We start from the raw sequence: 19014 nt of genomic DNA on the forward strand, positions 1-19014 counted from the left end.
CTCAAATGTTTGAGAAACGCCTGGCTCCAGGTCTTCCTTCTTTCTACTACCTTTTTACAAATGTACCTATTGCCTCCTATTACTACTATAATTAATCTCTACTCCTCATAAACTGACTTACCTCTCCTCAACTCTAGAATCTCATTTAAGTATATTCTAAACACTTGTAACAGAGTAGGTGTTTAGGGGGTACTCTAGGCCTTTAGGACACCAATGAAAGGCCTGAGAAAACCCTCTTGGCATCACCCTCAACAAGTCCCAAGAGTAATAACTGTATTGCTATGGGTTTTGCACATATTAGTGTTTGAAGGTTTTGCTAGATGACCAGTCAATATTTATGCTTTTACAAATAATAATACTTTAGAATAAGATAAGCTGCCTTAATCATTTTTCTTATCCAATTATGGAAATAATTTTTTAGAATATTCGAAAGTATGAATGCTTGTCAAATGGAATAAGTAAAATCATTTATTTTTAAAAAGCCACTTGTGCCACCTAACTTAGTGGCACAAAGAAACTGTATTTCTCTTGATGTTCTTGATCTAATCATTATTGTTACTGCCTGCTGTTCCTACATGTTCTCATATTTTAATTATGGGTTACCTGTGAATTGTAATAGTACATAACTGATTTTTGTAGTGCCTGCTATACACACACACACACACACACACACATCGTAGCAATTAATGAAAGTAACAAAAGAACCAAAAGCAAGAGTACTCATTATGGCTCACATGCATTAAATGGTGAAGGAAATCAGAGTATGTCATGCCAAAATATGCTTCCTTGACATAAGAATTATTTTAAGCTAAGAGTGATTAAGTAGTCTATGCGGGAAAAGTTTTTTGCCTTCCCCCATCTGTTTAAAAGCAGTACATAAATTTACAAAGGTGTCCTTCCTCCTTCTACCAGGAAGGACAAAAGTTAGTCAACCAGAGACAGCTTTAGACCTTTATCAGCAGGGAAATCAAACCAAAGGAATCTACATAGCAAACTTCACTAACTAGCCTTTATCCACTATTAGTTTCCCATATTTTACCTTCCCACAATATGCTGCCCTCGAGACTCAAGGTCCTTTTCCTTTGTCTTGTCACTCCTCTAAAAATTTATTGTTCTTTCGCAAAGAAGCTAGATAAACCAGAGTTCTAAGCTGCTACTTTTTTTTTTTTCTTTTTTAGGATTTTACTTTTGAGTAATCTCTACACCCAATTGGGCCTTGAACTCACAACCCCCAGGATCCAGAGTCACATGATCCACTGACTGACGGAGCCAGCAAGGCACCCCTCTAAGCTACTTCTTTATATTATTCATCTCTGAGATACACATGGTAATGCTGATATATGGTAATAAATTTCTGCTTGTTTTTCTCTTGTCAATCTGTCAGTCTAATTTACCAGGCCCCAGCTGGATAACCTAAGATGGGCAGAAGAAGAGATTTTCCTCCCCTTTGATGGTGAAATAATTATAATACGTAAATGCCCTTTGATAGACCTTGTCTGTCAAGCAGCTGCCTTGCTCCCCAGCCCCAATCTCCATCCTTTAAGACCAGGTGAGGAGTTGGGGATACAGATGCAAAGAAACTTTAAAGGAGAGGAGGAAATGGCTCAGTTATTCAAAAACGGTCATCTCTCAGCAGTATTTCCCCAGTGAGGGATATTGTGAAATGCAAAAGTACCAAAATCCAGGTTTGTCAAGTTATAACATGAACTACTGCAAGACTGGTAACACTGAAAGACAAGGACTCAGAATACCAGTATTTTTGCTTTTTGCTGAGCATCCCTGCAGCACTGTTGGCTGGAGTACCACAGAATGATGTATTATAATTTTAAAAGAGCCCCGAACAGTTAGGAAATGGCTGCTTTGGACGATGCTTCCAAAGCCACAGATAACACTGTGGACTATGTAGACTCACAGCTGTCTACCCCACTCCTTCCTGTGTGCCTCAGGGCCACTGTTGGCATACAGACCAACGGTTGGCAAACTTCTGCAAGGGGCCAAATAGTATTTTAGGTTTTGTGGGCCATACACAGACTCTGTTGTGGCTATTTGTCATCAGAGATAATACGTAAATTAACGAGTGTGGCTATGCTCCAATAAAACTCTGTTTATGGACACCAAAATATAATTTCATATAATTTTTAAGTGTCACAAAATATTATTCATCTTCTCATTTTTTTTTAGCTATTTAAAAATGTAAAAATTATCTTAGCTCATGGGCCATACATAAACAGACGGTAAGCCAGATTTGGTCCACAAATTGTAGTTTGCTAACCTCTGATCTACACAGGTAATAACTTTTATAATGAATGAAGCTTGTTTGTTCTAAGTCTGAGAAAATAAGCCATAGGTATTGAGCGAGACAGACATGAAGACAGAAGAGGCAGGCTATCACAGAGTGAAACAAAGCCTACTTTTCATTTCCTTGGCTTTGGAGTTCAGATGTACTTGGGTTGGTTTAAATCCATCATTATCTTCTGAGGTGACAGACTCTGAGGAAGCAAATCCCTTAAAAGAGAACAGGTAAGATGTCTTTACTTTCTAGGTCAGGAAAAAGAATTTAATGTAGCAGTTAGACCTCTTTCATCAATTGTCAATCTTCATAGGCTACCGTAGCTACCAGATTGATTTTGGAAGCCTCAAAGCTGGTATCATAAAGAATCTCTGGAGGGATGGAGCCCTTTTGGCTGTGTTCTACTTCTAGGCACTTTAGTAAGCCACAAATTATAAAGACTTTATTTATTAAGACATTCCTTAGGCATTAAAGTTTAAAATAAAATTCAAAGACATCTGTCTATATCCCTCAATTTTGATACCAGATTATAAATTTGGCTTCAACTGTGAGATGTGCAAAGATAAAAACAAACTTTTGCCAGTTTTTACTTCAAAGACAAGGTTAAAGGAGTTGTCTGTCTTTATGAGTTGTAGACACAATCACTTCCTATGTTAATGATAACTTAACACCACACTTGGCACTCAACTAACTGTTCAATAAGTGTTGACCATTATTATTTATTTATTTTTTTTTTTTTAAGATTTTATTTATTTATTTGACAGAGATAGAGACAGCCAGAGAGAGAGGGAACACAAGCAGAGGGAGTGGGAGAGGAAGAAGCAGGCTCACAGCAGAGGAGCCCGATGTGGGGCTCGATCCCATAACGCCGGGATCACGCCCTGAGCCGAAGGCAGACGCCTAACCGCTGTGCCACCCAGGCGCCCCGACCATTATTATTTATTATTATTCAAGTTACTTAAATGGTCAATATTTATTTGAGCACTTGGCTGTCAAGCACTGTGCTACACAAAATTTCTGAAGCTTATCTCATTTAATCCTCTTAACTCTGAGAGAGACACTATTATCCTCATTTTACAGATAAAGGAATGTGGACATGGAGATGTCACCTGGGTAGAAAGCACCAGAGCTGGAGGTCAAACCCGGGTCTATGTAATCCAATGGCCTGCCCTTTTCATAATTATGTGATCCTGAGGAGGTACTTGCTGGATGTACATTACTAGGCAGAAGGCAAATATTTGCACATCACCTAGGGCAGAGTTTTTACTTCTCATCAACAAGCCCTACTGTGAATTATCTTTATGTCATCCTCTGTTCTTTTTCCTGCATCTTTCTTTGCTTCCAAGTTACAGTCTCCGACTATTCTTCTCAGTACAGACTGAAGAGTATACCTTCTGAGGCTATCATGTAAAACGGTGTTTTCTGGATGATTCTTTCACGAGACTGTGTCTCTTCTTTCTCTTGTAACTCTCAACCTTATCTCCTTAACCTAAATTACTCAATCTTTTTCTTATTATGTATCACTATCGACTCTGGAACACTTTAACTTTTCTATAAATTCTCAGAAATGGATAGCTTTCAATTTCAGTGGAACACATTGTCAGATCATGACCAACACTCTCCTTGTGTATCTAAGTTGGGAACATGCCAATGACCATGGAGGACACGAAGTAAATAAAACATGGTCCTAACATTTCAAGAGTATGCCCATTCCAAAATAATAAAAGAAATCCTACACATTATTAAGTTAAACAAACAACTACAACTAAGTAAAAGACAGAAAGTTGAGATCTCAGTTAATGTTCTCAGAAGAGACCCATCTACAGTTTGCAGTTTTTACCATCCTTTTCCCATTGCGTTGAATAATGGCTGTCTTCACTTTAGGACTTCTAATGACTGAATGATATTGAATTCTTGAACTATTGTTACATTTCATTTCTCTGAAAAAGAAAAAAAAAAGCTATTCTATATATCACTAAAAATTATCTTTACTGGACCTTGAAATACAGATATCACTGTTAAGTAAGTATCCATCAGAAATTAATCTAATAACACCTATGCTTATCCCCCACTAAAGGAGGAAATATATTTTAAAGTCAATCATTTTTGAAGTATGTTTAAAAAATAATGTGAAAAGGTTTGTAAATAAGATGATAGAAAATAAAAAGAACAGCAAAAGTTATGACATCCATAAAGACTCTGACTAAAGGCATAAGTCTTTTAAAGGTAAAACTCCAGAAATGGAACACTGAGGAAATAAAGTATGTTGGCTAGCTTTTAAAATATAAGCATTCTAGATCTTAGACTTAAACTTACAACTGTGAAGCAAGTTGATATATAGGAGATACATAGGAGTAGAGGGAAAGTAAGAAACAAGGAGAACCATTCTTGATCAATAATACAGATCAATCTTGATTGGGTTCCTAATGTCTTACTTACATAACAGGCTCTTTTAAATTATTATTGAACGTAGGTGGACACTCCTCAGTCTTAGCACTTCTATGTGTTTCCAGTTCTAATGGGATAACTTCAACCTCACAATCTGCAACTTCTATTTTCCTCTTTTTTGAAAACATATTTTTCATAATATTCTCTTCTTTTCCATTTTCATCAATAGCATCAGGTTTCTCAGTGTTATATCTGCTTAGTAATCTTCCTAAAAGAAAAAAAGTAAGAGTTTAATAAGACAAAAGATAATATAATTGCTAACCAACAAAAGAACATCTCTATTCTGCTCCATTACTAAACAACTCTGTGAAACGTACCATATTTCTGTAATGAAAACAAACACATTAACTCATCCTAGGAAACTCTTGTAAGAAACAATTAACAAAAGACTAGTAAGAGATTTCAGTATATAAAAAAACACTGGCCATCTAAAAAAAGCATTTGTCTGTTCTGGTATAAAATGAAAGAGAATAGATTCAGGTGCAATAATAAACAAAAATATAAATCAGAAAGCATTCTAGAAAATTAGAGAGGTGAACTCCAATCTTCTTCTTTTTTTTTTTAGATTTTATTTATTGGGGCACCTGGATGGCTCAGTTGGTCAAGCATCTGCCTTCGGCTCAGGTCATGACCCCAGGGTCCAGTCGGGTCCTGTGTCAGGCTCTCTGCTCCGTGGGGAGCCTGCTTCTCCCTCCCCCTCTGTCTGCTGCTCCCCCTGCTTGTGCTCACTCGCTCTGTCAAATTAAAAAATATATATATTTATTTATTTGAGAGACAGAGCGAGTGAGCACAAGCAGGGGGAGGGGGAAAGGGAGAAGCAGACTCCCCACTGAGCAGGGAACCTGATGTGTGGCTTGATCCCAGGACGCTGGGATCATGACCTGAGGGGAAGAAAGACGCTTAACAGATGGAGCCACCCAGGAATCCCATGGTGAACTCCACTCTTAAGACTGCAGTTTTTTTTGTTTTTTTGTTTTTAAAGATTTTATTTATCTATTTGACAGAGAGAGAGACAGCCAGTGAGAGAGGGAACACACACAGGGGGAGTGGGAAGGAAGAAGAAGGCTCCCAAAAGAGCAGGGAGCCCGATGTGGGGCTCAATCCCAGTACCCTGGGCTCACGCCCTAAGCCGAAGGCAGACACTTAACGACTAAGCCACCCAGGAGCCCCGAAATTGCAGATTTTGTGTCTAGTTAAAATGCTTTATCAGTTAAAACTTATATTTTTTTAGGGGCGCCTGTGTGGCTCAGTCAGTTATGCATCTGCCTTTGGCTCAGGGTCCTGATCCCAGGGTCCTGAGATCAAGCCCCATGTTGGGCTCCCTGCTCAGTGGGGAGCCTGCTTCTCCCTCTCCCTCTGCTGCTTCCCCTCCCCCCCCACCCCCTCCTGCTCTCTCTGAAATAAAGTCTTAAAAAAAAAACATTTTTTTATAAAGTGACCTATTTAAATCTGAGGTAATATGTACCTATTGTTCTCATATTAAGTTCTAGTATAATATTAAATCTTAAAGTTTATGCATTTTCTTTTAAGGGACTCAAAACTATAGTTTCCAAGTCAAAATCAGCAGCTGAATCAGAGAGATACCTTAGGTACATTTTCTAGTAACGCAAAGCCAATGATACTTCCTGGACACCATGTGGCTCCTTATAAAGCAACTGACTTTCATTGAAGAGTGATTTTGAGAAATATGAGAGATAAATGTGTGGCAAATTGTGTAGTATGTGACAGGGATCCAAGTGTGGCTGTTATGAATTATACTAATTCTTGCTCTCACTGAAGTGAAGCTGGAATTTCAGATGAGGATGGCTCCTCTGGTCCCTGCTGCCTTGCTGCCAAGACTTGGTCCAGCACAATTCCTTTAGACTGGCTCCAGAGCCATGTTTCCTTAACCTTTCTCATTTCATGGCGTACAAGGAAGTGAGGATTTTTGCCTGATACTCCGGGGTAAATGGCTGACACTACTGAGACTGATATGTCTGGCCTAGGGGTTGTGACCAGAAAAAACCAGTAATGGCACAACTATAAAACACTGGTTGGAAGTTTTGCTTAGAGCGTGGGCTACTCTCTCAAGTCCCTGAAATGGAGTGAGCTGCTTCATGTCACTGCCTGAATCATCCTGTGCAGGTATTTACTACAGATTTAACTTGTTAAATTCTAACAGTTCAAATTATTGAACAAGACAGTTTTTGATAATCTTTACCTTAGCAAGTCAGTCATTTAGTTTTCTTATTCAAAAAGTCTTCTTAACTTATCCTAAAGCATCTGTGGCCAGGGAGACAAAAACAAATATGCCTCACACGATAACCCAAGTTTTATCTCTGAGCCTTTCTTTTCTGGAATATTCGGTGTCTCCTCATCCCTTTAGTGCTCAATTTCCCAGTCACTTGCCCCCTCTGATGCTCCTCCTCTACATTGTTGCTCCTGTCCTTGCTATAACACCTAGTAAAATGGAGATTCAGAAATGCAGATCTTACTATAGTAATTTGAATAATTAACCTTTGCTTTACCTGAATAAATGCAAACAAATGTCCCTCTGTCAATGTCATCTAGGCAGCGTACTCCCCATCCTTTCTTCTCAGTTTTGAACACCTGTAGCCTCACTTGAGGTCCATGCTGGACAACTCGGTTTTGACACATTCTTCTATTACACTTGCACAACAGGCTGCATTCATAAATGCTGTCAATAAAATATGCAAGAAAAAAATCCATCAGATATCCTAAACTAAAAGCAGAAGCAGTTTATACTAATAATTACCACAGGGGGCAGACTAAGTGTGAAGGCTCCTAAAGCTAGACTGACTGGATTCTCATCATAGCTCCAGACATTTACTACCTGTGTGATGTTGGATGAGTTATCAATTTCCCATTTTTTAAAACGGCTATATGTAATAGTACCTATCTTATAAGGTTGTTTCATGATTAAATGATTCAGCATTTACAAGGTGCTTAAGGCAATGCCTGGCACTTAATAAATGCTAGCTTTTAAAAAATGTCTAGTAATGTCTGGGAAAGGAATGTATAGAAAGAAAGCTTTTCTCTATGTATTTTTTAATAACAACAATTTTGAAAGTTTGAAAATTCCCAATTCTTAGAGGAGCTTTGCAAATTATTTCTTAATGGGTAAACAGCTGCCCAAACTAGTCTAACCCTAGAAGGTAAGAGCCAGACTCACAGCAGATGGGTGTTTAAGTATACTCTGCCTGCTACGTGTGTGCTGACTTACATTTCTTTTTTTTTTTTCTGACTTCAATTTCCAAGAACAATTTATAAGTTTGTTTTTTTATTCCTTAATATAGATTTCTGGTATAAAAAGTTAATATTTAATGATATCTATGAGACTACAGACCACAACAATAAAGTACCCACCTTCAAAAATACAAACACCCTGCAACAAATCCTCAAGGTATCTTACCCAGTAGGTATTTGTCTCTGGAGTCTTTTATATTTATATCCAGTGGTTATTTTATTACTTGACAAGGGGCAAGTCTTGGCATTCCTTGCTGTCAGCTGAAGACATGCACATTTTGTTCTAAAAGGAAAGCAACAGATGGAGAAGTTAGAATAAAAAAGCACCAACTTAAGTAAAGAGAGTCTTGGTAAAAATGTAAATCATATAGTAAAGGATAAATTGTGCTTAGAACAGTCACTTAGCTCATGGACAGCTGGACTTCTTCCCTAACAGAACAGGTCTCTTTAAAAGACAAAAACTACCAAAAATTTATCAATAATTATAAACTGCCCTATACCTCTATTTACTCATGAAATAAAATCTTAAATATATGAGTTTTAATTTTTTTAAATGAATTCCTTTCATTTCCTGTTCAGCAGAAGCTTGTTTGTGAAAATTCTCCTAGGTCCTCTCTCCTCCAATGGATACACTTATGTGTGCCACACTTGAAAGGGCTCAGGTAGTTCTGCAGACATCTTAAATTCTCTCTCCCTCCAATGACATGAAAACAGACGGGGGAGATTCATGCTGGCCATCTGGCTACTACGATCTGTTTTTTATAATGTTGCTAAGCAGAAGACATGCAACCATAGATGTTTCTCCTTCAAGACAGCAATGTAGGAAGACCCTGAGCTCACCTCCTCCATGGACACACTGTATCTACCTAATTAAAGGGCAACGCCTCCTGAAGAAGAACTGAAGGCTGACTAAACAGCTTCTGCACAAAAAAAAGATTGAGAGACCACACAGAGAGAGACAGACACAGTAGCAAAGGGAACCCCCACCACTTCTGACACTTCCTATTGCAGTGGGGAGGGATTGGTGAACAGATCTGCCTGCCCTGGGGCACGGGGGAAAAAAAGCTTAAAATGACAACTAGAATATAAAGGAACTAGCCTTAGACCCCTGCCATTTGGTAGCGGAGCTGCTGGAACTCTATCTGGGTTAGAGGGGCTGGTAAGCGCCACAGTTTACGTTTCCTCTCTACCTTGATAGCACAGATCAGAGTAGGGTCTGGATGTCCTAGCCAGCCTGAGACCTCAGCAAACCTCGGACACCCTGGGGCACAGAAAAAAGCCTCAGTTTAAAAGAGCTACTAGGATGTAAAGGACTCAGCCCCTAGGAGTATGCAAAATGGCAGGGAAGCTGCTGAAACTCTCTCCAAGTCAGAGGGGCTGGTGAACACAGTGGTTGATACTCCCTCTCCCCCTTGATACTGCAGACAGGGAAAGGGTCCGGGTACCCTAGCTGGCAAACTCTGGGCCCCTAACCCACACCAGCCCTAGCCATCCCATCAAAGCAGCCCCAGCGCAGCACACAATGCACACCTCTGGTCAGCACTCACTAAAGCTCCAGCCATCTCGTCAAGGTGACACAGGTGCCAAGTATTCTAGAACAGTCCAGGCTCATACCACTTTGGTTCTAGATGATGTTTGCACACCCCTGGTGCACAGCATCCTAGAACTTTCTGACCCACGTCCTGCCTCAGCCCCAGCCACCCTGCCAGAGCCCCCCTGAATAAAGAACTATTGGGACCCCTGGCCTCATACCCACTTACCCTTCAGCTGTACTCCCAAGGTACCCTCTCTGTAAAGAGCCCTGGGACCACCCCAGCCCATACCCACTTTTGCTTCAGCTGTCTGGCCAATGTGCCATCTGCACTGAGAGCCCTAGGACTGCCCATCCTGCACCAACTTCAGCTTCAGGCATCCCACTAAGACAGCCCCAGCACAGAGTCTCCTGGGGCCTCCAGCCCACAATAGCCAGCCACAGCTCCAGTCAGTCAGCCCAAGTTCACCAGGCACACAGTCTCCATAGACACAACCATGCACAAAATCATTCCTTCTAGTTTAGGAGAAGTAGCCATTCTGCTTAATTCATAGAAGCAAAGACAGAAAGTCAAGTAAAATGAGGAGACAGGAATATGCTCTAAACAAAGAACTACACAAAACCTCAGAAAATAAACTAAATGAAATGCAGATAAGCGATATGCCTGATAAAAGAGTTCAAAGTAATGATCATGAAGATGTTCACTGGACTGCAGAGAAGACAGGATGAACTCAGTGAAAACTTCAACAAAGAGACAGAAAATATGAAAAAGAATCAATCAGAGTTGAAGAATATAACTGAAATGAAAAATACATTAGAAGAGAATCAACAGATTAGAGGATGCAGAAGAACATATTAGCAATCTGGAGGATAGAGTAACGGAAACTACCCAATCTGAATAATGAGAACATAATTTTTTTTTCAAGATTTTATTTATTTATTTGACAGAGAGAGACACAGTAAGAAAGGGAACACCAGCAGGAGGAGTGGGAGGGGGAGAAGCAAGCTTCCCGCCGAGCAGGGAGCCCGATGTGGGGCTCGATCCCAGGACCCTGGGATCATGACCTGAGCTGAAGGCAGACGCTTAACAACTGAGCCACCCCGGTGCCCCAAGATAACAGAATTTTTAAAAAGGAGGACAGGTTAAGGGATCTCTTGGACAGTATCAAGTGAACAAACATTTGGATTATAAAGGTCCTGGAAACAGAAGAGAGAGAGAAAGGGGTAGAAAACTTATTTGAAGAAGTAACATCTGAATACTTCCCTAACCTAGAGAAGGAAACAGACATCCAGGTTCAGAAAGCACAGAAGGTTCCAAACAAGATGAACCCATAGAGATACACATCATGACACATAATAATTAAAATGTCAAAGATTAAAGATAAAGATAGAATTTTAAAAGCAACAAGAGAGAAGCAATTAGTAACATACAAGGGAAATCTAATAAAGCTGTCAGCTGGTTTTCAGCAAAAACTCTGCAGGCCAGAAGGGAGTGGCATGATATATTCAAAGTGCTGAAAGAATAGAATCTACAACCAAGAACACTCTATCTGGCAAGATTATTACTCAGAACTGAAGGCGAGATACAGACCTTCCCAGACAAACAAGTTAAAGGGTTCATCACTATCAAACTGGCCTTACAAGAAATGTTAAAGTGACTTCTTTAAGTGGAAAAGAAAAGGCCACAATTAGAAGAAAATTATGAAAGCGTACTCACAAAATTAAAAGATATAAAATATGACAATATAGACATGAAATGAGGGAGAGGGAAGTAAAAATGAAGATTGTTTAGAATATGCTCAAACTTAATGACCATCAGCTTATTACAGACTGCTATATACTTAGGATGTTATATACAAAGATTTTATTTATTTGAAAGAGACTGAGAGAGCGAGCACATGAGCATATGAGGGGGAGGGAGTGGCAGAGGGACATTCCCTGCTGAGCAGGGAGACTGACATGGGCTTGTTTCCAGGGCCCCAAGATCATGACCTGAGCTGAAGGCAGGTGCTTAACCGACTGAGCCACCCAGGTGCCCCTAAGGATGTTATATTTATACTTTGTGGTAACCACAAACCAAAAACCTATAATAGAGACACAAAAGAGAAAGAGAAAGAAAGCCAAGCCTAACACTAAAGAAAGTAATCAACCTTAAGGAAAGAGAACAAAAAGAAAGGATGGAGAAGAATTACAAAAACATCCAGAAAACAATTAACAGTATGGTGACTCACATAACATAATAAAAAATTAAAATTAAAAAAAAGAAAACAATTAACAAAATGGCAATAAGTACATACCTATTAATAATTATTTTAAATGTAAATGGACTAAATGCTTCAATCAAAAGACAAAGGGTGATAGGGGTGCCTGGGTGGTTCAGTCAGTTAAGCATCTGACTCTTGAATTCAGCTTGGGTCATGATCTCAGGGTCGTGAGACTGAGCCCCATGTCAGGCTCTGCACTCAGTCCAGAGTCTGCTTGTCCCTCTCCCTCTGCTCCTCCCCCTGTGCTCTCTCTCTCTCAAATGAATAAATAAAATCTTTAAAAAACATAAAGTCTCTTTTTATCAGACTCTGTATTTATCTCTGATTCTTTAGGTGTGAATTCTCCCATTTGTTGGGACTCATGCTGCCTTGATGGTCCTAAACATCTCTGTGTGCTTTGACTGAAATCCTACCTTTTTGTGGGGTTTACTCCTGGGTAATAAATAATAAATCTTTTTAAAAAAACATATATAGTCAAGATTCTTTAAAAAAAATCTTATAAACTGACCATTAAGTAAATATAGTCCAACAGTTTTTTTCTCCAGCACTGAGAGACTGGGCGTGGCCACATGTCAGTTATATTTACATGCAATGTTAAAAACGAAACAAAATACAATCCTGGGGCGCCTGGGTGGCACAGCGGTTAAGCGTCTGCCTTCGGCTCAGGGCGTGATCCCAGTGTTATGGGATCGAGCCCCACATCAGGCTCTTCTGCTATGAGCCTGCTTCTTCCTCTCCCACTCCCCCTGCTTGTGTTCCCTCTCTCGCTGGCGGTCTCTATCTCTGTCGAATAAATAAATAAAAATCTTTAAAAAAAAAAAAACAAAAAAACCAAAAAAAAAAACCAAAATACAATTCCTTATTTTAAGAACAGAATAAAACCTGACACTGTGAGAGATTTCCTCTATGACAGGCCTGAAGGAACTGAGCCAAACTGAGGTAACAGCAGATTTATATATCTCCTCTCACACTTCAACTAACTGAGATGGTGAAACTACTCTCTATACGATTTAAATTATTTCTTTTTCTTTCACCTAGTAGCTAAATCTGCATTAAATGTATATAATGCAACTCTATATATGCCTACATACTACATGTATTTTACATACCCTTAAAATAAAATCTTCAAATTTTTAACTGTATTAGAATATGTTTTTTTAGTGGAATGCCAATGTTTTGAGAATACGAATTATAAGCACCTTTAACTTTATAAAGAAGTAGCAAGGAAATATTTGTAAAAGTAAAACAAGACATATAACATAATGGTAAAAAGCATGGGTTCAAAGGTTCAAATATTGACTCTTCAATTTGTTTGCCCTATGACCTTAAAATTGGCTTTTCAACTTCCTCATTTGTAACACAGAAGTAATACTGGCTACCTCACTGGGTTTTGTGAGGATTAAGTAAAAAAGTATATGTAAAGCACTTGTTACAGTGTCTGGCACTGTTACATGGCATTAGCTGGACTTGTTGCTATTATGATTATGGTACTAGATTAAAGGAAATATTCATCTTTGGAAGAAATAACATTCATATTACTATAATATTTGGCAAAAAGCTTTCTTTTCTATTGCTAGTGAGAGAGTGTATCTTTCCATTTTAGATTCTTGGTGAATAGAGTTTAGATAGACAGATAAACTGATACATAGCAGGACTTCGTGACAAGTACCCTCACATTTAGAAGACTTTTTGAAATGCCATGTTTTTCTACTCACATGTCTATGCAGCCCTCAGAACAGTCACATGAATCAGTAAACATGTTGGTAAAGCTGTTTAGATAATATGCACGTGGCCACATAGTCCTTCTGTACTTAAACTGTGGAAGCTTTCTATTGTCAATTTCATTACAGAAAGAAATGGGTACCGACTCCACTCCATTGCTAATATCCACATCAGAAACAATTTCTTCTTGTTTTGGGTAATTCCGAGTCAACTGAACATAGGTATTGAAAGAAAAGTTATCTGTAAATAAAAAGTTACACTCTGTCTCAAGCAGGTAACGGAAAACTTCTTCCACGTTTCGTAGACTCCTTCCACAAGGGGTTTTATAACTCACATGGAGTGCTGAAGAATGAGAGTTTGTCTTTGCATGTAGTCTTTGGAAGTGGCATTTGATTGGTAGCTGCAGAGGGTTTTCTCCCTTGGAGGTTAGTGGTGTTTTCATCAGACAAGCTCGAGAGCAGTCATGACGTTGGTAAGATAGATTCAAAGATGATTTCTTTTCTCTGATGTATGCAACTTCAGTTTCCAAAGGAGGGATTTCCTTATTTTTTGTAGATCTGTTTAAAAGTAATTATTCATTAGTATATCAAGTATATACAATTCCCCATTTTAAAAAAATATTTTATTTATTTATTTGACAGAGAGAGAGAGAGCCAGTGAGAGAGGGAACACAAGCAGGGGGAGTGGGAGAGGAAGAAGCAGACTCCCAGTGGGATCATGCCCTGAGCTGAAGCCAGACGCTTAACGACTAAGCCACCCAGGCGCCCCATACAATTCCCCATTTTTAAAAAACAATGCACACTAAATTAGTTCCTGTAAATTAGTTCCTAAATTTTTTAGACATCACTAAGACAAGCCAGACTCTGAAATAAACATTTTACTTATCATGTTCTATAACCATATCAAAGTCACACCTTAAGGTTTTTTTCCTCTGGACACCAAATACATTGTGTCTTTTTCTAGCGCCACCTCTTCAACTGGGTGGTGTCCAATAATTCAATTCAGTTCTGACACTATCTACCTGGGTCAGCATCAGATACCAGAAGTTAAAGGCCTCAGTCCCACAAGATTGTCCCCACTTCAGATGCCAAACTCAAGTTCCAGGCCACTTAAACTTTTGACCAACACAGGGGTTTTCACACGTCCTTCTCAGGTTTTATAATTTGCTAGAAAGACTCACTTTTATTACTATTACAGTAATATCACTATATTTTAATTACTACTATCAGTTTATAATAAGAGATACAGCTCAGGGACAGCCAAATGTAAGATGTCCATAGAACAAAGGAAGTGGGACAGGGCATGGAGTTGGCCTACCCTCTCCATGTACGTCACCCTCCCAGCACCTCAAAGCCTTCATCAACCAGGAAGCTTACAGAACCCTGTCCACTTAGAGGTTTTTATGGAGAAGTCACTACATAAGCACCATTGATTAAATCATTTATCACTGGAGATTATCTGAATCTCCAGCCATTCTCCCATCCCTGGAGGCTGGGAGGTAGGACTGAAAGTTTCAAGCTTTTAATGGAGGTTTAATCTTTGGTGACCAGCCTCCACCCTGAAGCTAACTGGGAGCCCATCACCAAGTCATTTCATTAGCACACCAAAGACACTCATTCTTCAGGAAATTCCAAAGGTATTAGAGGCTAAATGAGGGACCAGGACAAAGACCGAATATTCTTCTATTGTACCACAACCTAATTTCAGAATATCTCAGGAAGTTGTGATTATAGCTGCAACTCTGTGCTACAGCACCTAGCATTTAGAGCAGGGACTTTAAGGAATGTTACTTCTTCAGGCATGCTTGGTTCAAAATTCTTGCTTGTAAAAAACAGGAAAGGCTAGCTAAAAAAAAAATAACTAATTCATTAAGAATCCTGCAATAATTATACCAACTGGATTTCTTCTGCAATGTATATTCCACCTGGCATCACATTAACATATATGAAAATGATCAGCTGACACAAGAAAATGGAGAGGTTACTGATTTTAAGAAAAAAAAATCTGTGAAAAGATACCATGTGTATAGAACGCTAGTTTTAATTTTTCATAAAGTACCTAAGTTTTGTTTTACCTAATATTTTCTATCTATCTTTAGGTATCTGTTGTTTATTATAAAAGCTATATAGGTATTTTGGAGATATTTTTATGCTCACTATATAAAACAGCACTATCAATAAGAATTTCTGCATTGATAGAAATGTTCCTTATCTATTCAATTTGGTAGCCCCACTAGCCACATGTTGGCTACTGAGCACTTTAAATGTGGTTAATATGACCAAAAAACTGAATTTTAAATTTAATTTTCATCAATTCAAATTTAATTTTAATTCAAATAATTCAAATTTAAATAGTCACATGTAGCTAGTGGCTACTATACTGAATGCACAGACATGAGGTTCTCCATCCCTTTTCCAGCTATACAGCACTCCTCTGCATAAATTCCACAATTTATTTAACTAGTCTTCTATTGTTTCCAATCTTTTGCTTTCACAAAGCATGATGTAATGAATAACCTGTACATAACAGTTTCAAACATGTAGAGATATCACTTCAGAATACGTTTCCAGAAGTGGGAGTACTAGGTCACAGGGTAAATGAATTAGTAGTTTTGTTGAGATTGCCAACTGTTCTCCATGGGGTCAGCTCTTCCAGCAATTTATGAGAGTGCTTGCTTTTGCAGAGCCTCATCAATCAATGGCTCTTGATGTTTTGGAATGTCCTACAATGTAAAAGATGAAAGGATGTACAATACTCATAAATCTTTTAATGTTGAAAACATTTGTTTCCAATTTTCCTACAGGTTACTACCTTGATGAACATCCTTATACATAAATCCTTGACGAAATTCCTGATTGTTACCTTAGGATACTTTCCTTTAAGACAAATTATTGGGTAATAAGAATATACATTTTAAAATAACCTCTTATTAATACAACTTACAAACTTATACATAACTATGTATTTTTCTCATTAAAAAAAAAAAAACTGCTATATTGGACCCTCACGTACTTGTAAGAACTGTAGAATTCTCAGCACACAATGACTCTGTCCAAACCTGTGCACTAAGACAACCAAACTCTAGCAAGGCTTCTAGCAGCATAAGGCCTCGTCTCTGGGAGGACCCAAGCCCAGTAAAGTGCTGCCTGAGAAAGCACAAGGCTGTCAGGAGAGTTTAAGGTTTCTTCTAGCCAACACCTGAAGATAAGCCCCTCGACCTTTCTTTCTTAGAGCATTTACTAAAAAGGGTTTACAATTGTGAATCTTTCCTCCATTCCTCAATGTATTTAATTACAACAGTGTATTTAATTACATCTCAGGAGTACCTTTCTCCAGGTCCTGAAGGACTTTCCCTTGAAAGTTAGTTATAAGGAAGGGTAGGACCTCTGTCTTCTAATCTCTGTGGGAGGATAAATCCTAACTTTGATGGTTTCCAGCTAGCACACACAGCTGGCCTCAGAGGCATTCACACTGACTCTCTGAAATTTTTCACTTGGGTTTCCCTCTTCCTCTATCTCTATTCCCTCATACACCTTTATTTTTTTATTTTTTCTAAAGATTTTATTTACTTATTTGACAGAGATAGAGACAGCCAGTGAGAGAGGGAACACAAGCAGGGGGAGTGGGAGAGGAAGAAGCAGGGTCATAGTGGAGGAGCCTGATGTGGGGCTCGATCTCATAACGCCCGGGACCACGCCCTGAGCCGAAGGCAGACGCCCAGCCGCTGTGCCACCCAGGCGCCCCTCTCATACACCTTTAAAACACCAGTCACCCCAGCACAGATCAGAATGGAGCTCAGTTTTTTCCCCTACTGTCAGTAGTTACTGAATAAAATCAGTTTTCATCACCTTAATGTTTGGTTTTATTTATCTTTGACACTTGTTACCAAACTTCAATTATCAACACATTGCCCGTTTTACTTCTTCTATTCTTCCCCCTTCTGCCCCACACTAGAATATGCTGGAGTAGTTTAAAGCAAATCCTAGACATTGCCTGAAATAATTCAGTATGTACATCTAACAAACCAGGCTTTGAAAAAACATACAATCTCAGTGACCCATCTCCACATTTCGGTGATTGTTAAATTTGTTTCAATCAGACTTCAAAAAGTTCCACACATTATATTTGATTCAGATATCTTTTTGCCTCTAATCTTACAGCAGTGTCCCCTCCCTCTTCATTTTATGACATTTATTTGTTGAAGTTGAATAAATTGTGTCATTTGCCCGATAGCATTTCCCACATTCTGGAATTTGGTTGATGCTTTCCTTGTGCTGGTGTCATTTTTAACTCATCCCTCTGTCCCTCTATTTGGTAAATCAGTAGTCAGTTCTAGAAGCTTGAGTAGATTTAAGTTATTAGGCTGGTGGTGTGGTGGTTCTGTATCTTTCTTTCACTTAATAGTTTTGTTTATTCACTCAGGATCATTGTCTAGGCCAGTGCTACTCAAGATGTGGTGGTGTCAGTCACCCGTAGTTAGCTACCAGTTCATAATAAGTACAAAAATATAAAGATGCAAAAGTTCAGAGACTTTTACAGAAATTTAACATTGCTGCAACATCTCACTGCATTTTATAAGTGTATTCTTAAATAAATTTGGAGTTTCAAACAAAACAAAACACCTGTTCTTACCACCATTAGTTTGACAGCACTGGCCTAAGGCCACGGTTTCTTTGGGAATGGGGGAAGTTGTAAAAATAACAACCTTCCAATTCTAACATTTCTACTGCATTTTCTGGCTGGAATTCTTTGATAAAGAAGAAATTTTCCTCATCAACTCTTGGGTTATCTGATATACAGTCAGTATAGGAAAAGCAGGATAAATGCTTGATTCTTTCTCTTTATTTACTAGAATTCAGAATGGTGAGCTGTATCTGAGCAACTATCAAAGTGACTGATATTTAAAATGTTATCATGAACCCATGGATTTTTATATATTTAATGTATTTAAATCAATCACAGTGATTATTCCTTTAGATGTTCAAATTGTGCTATTTTTGGCCAGTGGGAGCTCCTCCAAGTTTGCTCCTGTATCTTTCCAACACACTTGGTAGTCTTTGATAGCTTTCTTGCTTTCTGTCCCAAGAAGTCCCAGGTCTAGAATCAGCTATTCCTCCAAAGGACTATGGTTCTGCTTAATGAGAAACAACATTTAGAAATCACAATCATGGTGCTAGGAGGTACACACATTTTAACCAATACAGATCATGAAACTGCTTTCCAAAAAGGCTGGACCAATTTACACTGTATGAATGTTGATATAATTATTATTTTGAAATTTTTAACCAATTTGATTAATGAAAAACAGTACTTTATTACCACCTTAATGTTTTCCCCTAAATAATAGTGTGAACGTAATTTCATGTTTACTGGTCTTTTTTCCCCCCCTTTTGGTTAATTGTTCATATGCTTTGTCCCATTTCCTATTGAGGGTTTGTTCATTCACTCATTCATTCTTCCATCAGATTTCCTGAGTGCCTGCTACACACCAGGTGCTATGTGGAAACAATGAT

The 19014-nt window shown here is 38.6% G+C and overlaps 1 protein-coding gene across 4 annotated transcripts in view; it reads right to left on the bottom strand.

Annotated features, from left to right (window-relative positions):
• LOC100476962 (histone-lysine N-methyltransferase SETDB2) overlaps positions 1 to 19014 on the bottom strand; it is a 91563-nt gene that overhangs the window by 36788 nt on the left and 35761 nt on the right. For all 4 annotated transcript variants that reach the window (XM_034665130.1, XM_034665128.1, XM_011224826.3 and 1 more), the window contains 6 exons: positions 13495 to 14058; positions 8151 to 8267; positions 7246 to 7415; positions 4730 to 4946; positions 4131 to 4230; positions 2412 to 2505 (listed from right to left, as the gene is read on the bottom strand). In XM_034665130.1, the coding sequence (XP_034521021.1) occupies positions 2412 to 2505; positions 4131 to 4230; positions 4730 to 4946; positions 7246 to 7415; positions 8151 to 8267; positions 13495 to 14058 (1262 nt within the window). The remainder of the gene's footprint in view (positions 1 to 2411; positions 2506 to 4130; positions 4231 to 4729; positions 4947 to 7245; positions 7416 to 8150; positions 8268 to 13494; positions 14059 to 19014) is intronic.

This window comes from Ailuropoda melanoleuca, chromosome 7 (assembly GCF_002007445.2).
Source record: "Ailuropoda melanoleuca isolate Jingjing chromosome 7, ASM200744v2, whole genome shotgun sequence".
Classification (NCBI taxonomy): domain Eukaryota; kingdom Metazoa; phylum Chordata; class Mammalia; order Carnivora; family Ursidae; genus Ailuropoda; species Ailuropoda melanoleuca.